The sequence below is a fragment of the Mandrillus leucophaeus genome, unplaced genomic scaffold (assembly GCF_000951045.1).
Source record: "Mandrillus leucophaeus isolate KB7577 unplaced genomic scaffold, Mleu.le_1.0 Scaffold195, whole genome shotgun sequence".
Taxonomy (NCBI): domain Eukaryota; kingdom Metazoa; phylum Chordata; class Mammalia; order Primates; family Cercopithecidae; genus Mandrillus; species Mandrillus leucophaeus.
The window spans coordinates 1,989,562-1,995,619 of NW_012101976.1; the positions used below are offsets into that span (position 1 = coordinate 1,989,562).

A 6,058-nucleotide genomic window follows, 5' to 3' on the forward strand; every position below is an offset into this window, starting at 1 on the left:
TGTTTAAAAAAGGAAACACAATTATAGATTGGTTTTTTGCTTCTGAGATGGAGTCTCGCTCTGTCACCCAGGCTGGAGTGCAATGGCGCAATCTTGGCTCACTGCAACCTCCACCCCCTGGGTTCAAGCGATTCTCTGCCTCAGCCTCCCGAGTAGCTGGGATTACAGACACGTGCCACCATGCCTGGCTAATTTTTGTATTCTTAGTAGAGACGGGGTTTCACCATGATGACCAGGATGGTCTCCAACACCTGGCCTCAAGTGATCCGCCTGCCTCAGCCTCCCAAAGTGCTGGGATTATAGGTGTGAGCCACAGTGCCCAGCCTGGAAACACAGTTATAGACTCTGAGGCTGAACACAGCCCGGTGGGAACATCTGATGGCCAAGGAGCCCAGTCCTGAGAAAGGCTCCACCTCAGGGGAGCTGGTGCAGACAGGCCAACGGGCGTTCCCCACATCTTCTGCCTCGGCCACCTGGCCTCAGGCCTTCCAAGGTAGCCTCCTGACCTCCCCACACCGCCAGCCTCAACACTCTTCCCTGGACGGCTCCTCACTGCTCACAGCCCGTCAGCCAGCCCCCAGCTCCAACACCGCTTTTTTCTGTGGTGGCCTGAGCTGTGTTCCCGATGAAGACAAGTTTGGGTCCTACCCCACATCCACCCCCTACTTGTGCATGTGACCTTATTTGGAATTAGGGTTTTTGCAGATGTAATGAAGTTAAGATGAGGTCATACTGGATTGAAGGGCTTAAATCCAGTGACTGGTTCTTAACAGAAGGAAGAAGAGGGAGGTTTGGACGCAGACTTGTATGAAGGGAAGACCAAGGGAAGAAAGAGGCAGAGACTGCAGTGATGCGGCCACAAGCCCAGGGATGACAAGGAGTGCCTGGGGCCCCAGGAGTGGGGAGAGGTAAGGAAGAGCCCTCCCCAAGTGCCTTCGGGGGGCGTGGCTCTGCTGACACCTCGGTTTCCGACATGTGCCTCCATGACGGTGAGAGAATACATTTCTGCGTCTTAAGCCACGGTTAGAGGTCATTTGTCACAGCCACCTGAGAAATCCTTACACATTCCCTGACCCCAGACTAAGTCACCCCAAATCTGAGCCCTGTGTACTTTCCATGTCAGCATCAAGCCCGCTTTAGAAGTCTCTGTGGATCTGGACTAGTTCGTTCAGTCTGACTCCCGCGTGAGGGCAGTAGGCTGTAGGTGGCACCCATCAGCACCCTAGCACACTTAGGCACGAGATCTGCGCTTCTCCTATGAGGAGGGGATGAACAGCTGGGCAGCCTCAGAGACCTGCACTCAGAGCCCTGCCGAGGAACACTGAGAGTATGGCCTCTCCCCTGGATTCTTGACCTCACACCCAGATCCAGCCCCGTTTCTCCCGGCACACAGTCCCTGAGAGGAGGGCCCAGGTGACCACAGGAGCCTGTAGATTTCAGGGATGCTCAGACTACATGGTCCTCAACCTCACGTGTTGCAGGGACTTCCGGGAATTCTCAGAATCCCCACTGGGGGCCCCAGAATCCCTATTCCTTCTCAGAATTCCCACCTGAGGCCAGGTGGGCTCTTCCCGGGGCCCTCAACGGGAATTCTGAGACCTTCAGGCCCTGCATGGCCTGTGTCCTTCCTGAGAACCACGGCTCCAGTTACAGTTAGCCCAGCCACGGCCAGCAAGAGTAGCTGGGCCCAAACCATGAGTCCGGGATGCTCCTCCCGAGGGAGGTGGCCCAGAGCTAGGTGCCCAGCATAGCTGCTCCTGACTGCCAGGAACGGTGGGCAGGAGCCACAGCCCCACCTAACCCCCCATGCAGAACAGGGACCACTGAGAGGTGATGACGACCAGAAAACAAGAATAAAGCGGCGACTACTTCAGCAAGTGGGACGGCCTGATTTTATGGACCATCACGCAGCTGCTGGAACCAAGCTGATCTAGACACACCGACGTGGATTGAGTCACAGAAATGTGCAGGTTAAAGAAAACAAGTTAACACATTGCAAGATCATTTTCTGAGGGGTCACTGCACACACTGAGATGTGCACAGCACAAATTGTGAATACACAGAGAATGTTCTGGAAGGTCACACCCACGAGGCTGCCAGGGAAATTGGTGCAGAGCAGATGAGCGGTGGAGCAAAGCCCATGTGGTGGTTTTAAATCAAAAGAAAGAATACCTGCAGTACAGGTGAGCCCAGGATGCCTTCCCCAATTACCTGGGCCCTGCACGTAGCCCCACCACATTGAAAGCTTCATTGCATCTTAATACCCTAAGTCTTTAAAGGTGAATTTTCCACACGGCCTGTGGGGGGTCCGGGGGCCACAAGGCACACCGTGCCTCAGGACCTGGCGGTCTCCAGACGCTGGCCTCAGGCTTGGTCGGCCTTTAGCTCACCCAACCTCAAGCCCAAGTCATGCAGCAGGGCTGAGGACGGGCCCGGCCCGGAGCCACCTGCCTGACCTCCAAGACACACACCATGGCCATGAAAACCACGGGAACCCCCCGCACCAGCCGCTGGCAGACAAGGGCCACAGCAGCATGGCAAGAGGGTGTGGGAAGCCCGCTGACCCTGCTGACCAGTCCACGACCCATCACTGGCGGCACCCTCAGCAGTGACCAGTCCCCACCCTTCCAGGCGCTCCCTAGGGCTGACGTAGTAAGGTGGGGTCCAGAAGGGCAGGCAGCCTTGGTCTGGAGGGAGACTCAGGAGTGGGCTTGTCCCTGCGAGGCCTTCCAGGCTGAGGCACCGGGAACTCCATGACCCCAGGCAGGAGACAGGTCCCTGGTCCAGAAGCCTTCTGCTCCAACCTCCTCCCAGGGCACCCTCAAGGCACAACCACCTTGTGTCCCAGAAGCCCTCTGAGTTTGCTCTCTGTAGGCAGAAGACGAGCGAGGTGGCCAGCCTCCACGAGGGCCCCCAACGCATCTCACCTCCCAGCTGACACGTCTCTGGGCAGACTGCACCCACACCGAACAGGGCTGACCAGGTGACCAGTGAGACCTCGTGAAAATGGTGTGTGGCTTCTAAGGCTCTGGGGCAAGCTGCCACGGTGCTGTGAGGACACCCAAGCAGCCCCATGGAGAGGTCCATGTGGGGAGGACCCGAGGCCTCCTGCTAAACCCAGCACCAGCATGCCGTGCCTGTGAGCCAGGGAGGCAGCCCCTCCGTGCCCAGGCAAGCCCTCAGATGACCACAGCCCACCCACAGCTTTTTTATTTTTTGAGACAGGGTCTTGCTCTGTCACCGAGGTTGAAGTGCAGTGGCACGATCACCGCAGCCTTGGACCTCCTGAGCTCAAACAATCCTCCTGCCTCAGCCTCCCAAGTAGCTGGGACCATGGTGTGCACAATGCCTGGCTCATTTTTGTTTATTTTTTGTAGACACGGGGTCTCACTATGTTACCTAGGCTGATCTCAAACTTCTGGGCACAAGCAATCCTCCCACCTTTGCCTCCCAAAGGCCTGGGCTTACAGGCGTGAGCCACCGTGCCACAGCCTGAGCGAGGACTCATGAGTGATGGTGAGCCAGAGCCCCCCAGTTGAGCCACTCCCAGTCGTGACCCACACCGTGAGGTAGTAAGTGCTGTGCTAAGCCACTCAATTTTTAAGGAGTCACCCAGAAAGAGACGTCGAATCTTTCTGAGATGTGGTCTCAGTGACTGTCATTCTCTTCTCCTGGCTCCCAGTTCAACTTCATTTCTATAGTCACAGTCCTGGTTAGAGTCTCTGGCACCATCTGTCCTGTGACTGTGCCCATTTGCCAGTCTCCCCACATCTCCTGGGACCCCAGGTCTGTTTCTGGACCCACTGCCCTCAAAACCCTGCTGGTGTCCCAGCCACACTGGGGCAGGTCGCAGTCTCCCCGCAGCCTCCGAGGCCTCAGACAAGGCCATTCAGCCAGCCCCGGCCCGCTCACACCTCGGGGCCCTGGAGCCTTCAGATCATCCAGCTCTTCCCTGGAGCTCCGGCTCCACCTCAAGCTGCCCTCTCCACAAGACCTCTTCTGACACCCCTTTTACAACTTGCCAAGCCCCCAACACCCCCGCTTGCTGACCAACCTTCCCACTCCCCTTTCCGGCCTTATTCTTCTCCACAGCACTTTTCAGCCTGGTGTTCTAGATGGGAGGCTCTAAGATCTGACGGTATACAGATTTAGAAAGTAATTAAGCTGGGCCGGTGGTACATGCCTGGGAGCTTTGGAAGATCAAGGTAGGAGGATCACTTGAGCTCCGGAGGTCAAGACCAGCCTGGGCAACATACAAAGACCCTGTCTCTACAAAAAAATTCTTAAAAATTAGCTGGGCATGGGGCCGGGCGTGGTGGCTCACGCCTGGAATCCCAGCACTTTGGGAGGCTGAGGCGGGAGGATCACGAGGTCAAGAGATCGAGACCATCCTGGCGAACCCGGTGAAACCCCGTCTCTACTAAAAAAATACAAAAAACTAGCCGGGTGAGGTGGCCGGCGCCTGTAGTCCCAGCTACTCCAGAGGCTGAGGCAGGAAAATGGCGTGAACCCAGGAGGCGAAGCTTGCAGTGAGCCGAGATCGCGCCACTGCACTCCAGCTCGGATGACAGAGCAAGACTGCGTCTCAAAAAAAAAAAAAAAAAAAAAAAATTAGCTGGGCATGGCGGCGCATGCCTGTAGTCCTAGCTACTCAGGATACTCACTGAGACAGGAAGATCGCTTGAGCCCAAGAGTTCGGGGCTGCCGTGAGCCATGATCACACCACACTGCACTCCAGCCTGGGCAACAAAGCAAGACCCTGTCTCTCTCCCCCTCACCCCCACCAACTCTCTCTCTCTCTCTATATATATATATATGCACACACACACATATATATGTATAAATAACTTCAGAGAAACAAACGCTACAAACTAAAACACCTGCATAGGTAATAAGTGATTATTAATTTTCTCCTTTATCTTTTTAAAATTAAGTTTTCGGCCGCGTACGGTGGCTCACACCTGTAATCCCAGCACTTTGGGAGACCGAGGAGGGCGGATCAAGAGGTCAGGAGATCGAGACCATGGTGAAACCTCGTCTCTACTAAAAATACAAAAAATTAGCGGGGCGTGGTGGCGGGCGCCTGTAGTCCCAGCTACTCAGGAGGCTGAGGCGGGAGAATGGCGTGAACCTGGGAGGCGGAGCTTGCAGTGAGCCGAGATCGCGCCAGTGCACTCCAGCCTGGGCTACAGAGCGAGACTCCATCTCAAAAAAATAAAATAAAATAAAATAAATAAATAAAATTAACTTTTCTACAATTAACATGTATCATTTCTAAAATAAGAAAAATTATTTTTAAAAGATCAGAGACAAGGAAGAAGGGTGTTGTTAAAGCAATAGTTGTAATATCACAAAACTGGAATCATGTTCTAGAATGAGATCAAGGTAATGGTTGCTTGACTGAATATACCAAAAATCACTGACTTGTACGCTTTGAAAAGGTGACCCTGATGGTAGTGAATTTCACTTCAATAAAACTTATTAACAACTAGAAGGTGATGAATAATTACTTTTTTATACTAGCTTTTTATGTCAATTTTTGGCAAGCAACTTGGAATTAGACACTATTGTTACACAAAAATCTTGCTAATTCCTATCTAATTGATGTTATCAAGGTTTCTCAACTTAAAAAACAGAACTAGCCCAGGTGCGGTGGCTCACACCTGTAATCCAAGCACTTTGGGAGGCCAACGTAGGTGGATCACCTGAGGTCGGGAGTTCGAGACCAGCCTGACCATCATGGAGAAATCCCATCTCTATTAAAAATACAAAATTACCCAGGCGTGGTGGTGTATGCCTGTAATCCCAGCTAATTGGGAGGCTGAGTCAGGAGGATCACTTGAACCCGGGAGGCAAATGTTGCGGTGAGCTGAGATTGCACCATTACACTCCAGCTTGGGCAACAAGAGTGATGCTCCATCTCAAAAAGGAAAAAAAAAAGAAAAAAGAAAAAGAAAAAGGCCGGGCGCGGTGGCTCACGCCTGTAATCCCAGCACTTTGGGAGGCCGAGACGGGCGGATCACAAGGTCAGGAGATCGAGACCATCCTGGCGAACCCG

General features: G+C 53.6%; 1 protein-coding gene across 1 annotated transcript in view; it reads left to right on the plus strand.

Annotated features, from left to right (window-relative positions):
* Positions 1 to 2,472: 2,472 nt before the first annotated feature.
* The window catches only part of UBALD1 (UBA-like domain containing 1), a 38,785-nt gene continuing 35,199 nt past the window's right edge, over positions 2,473 to 6,058 (plus strand). Inside the window, exon 1 of the mRNA XM_011978499.1 lies at positions 2,473 to 2,652. Coding sequence (XP_011833889.1) covers positions 2,473 to 2,652 — 180 coding nt within the window. The remainder of the gene's footprint in view (positions 2,653 to 6,058) is intronic.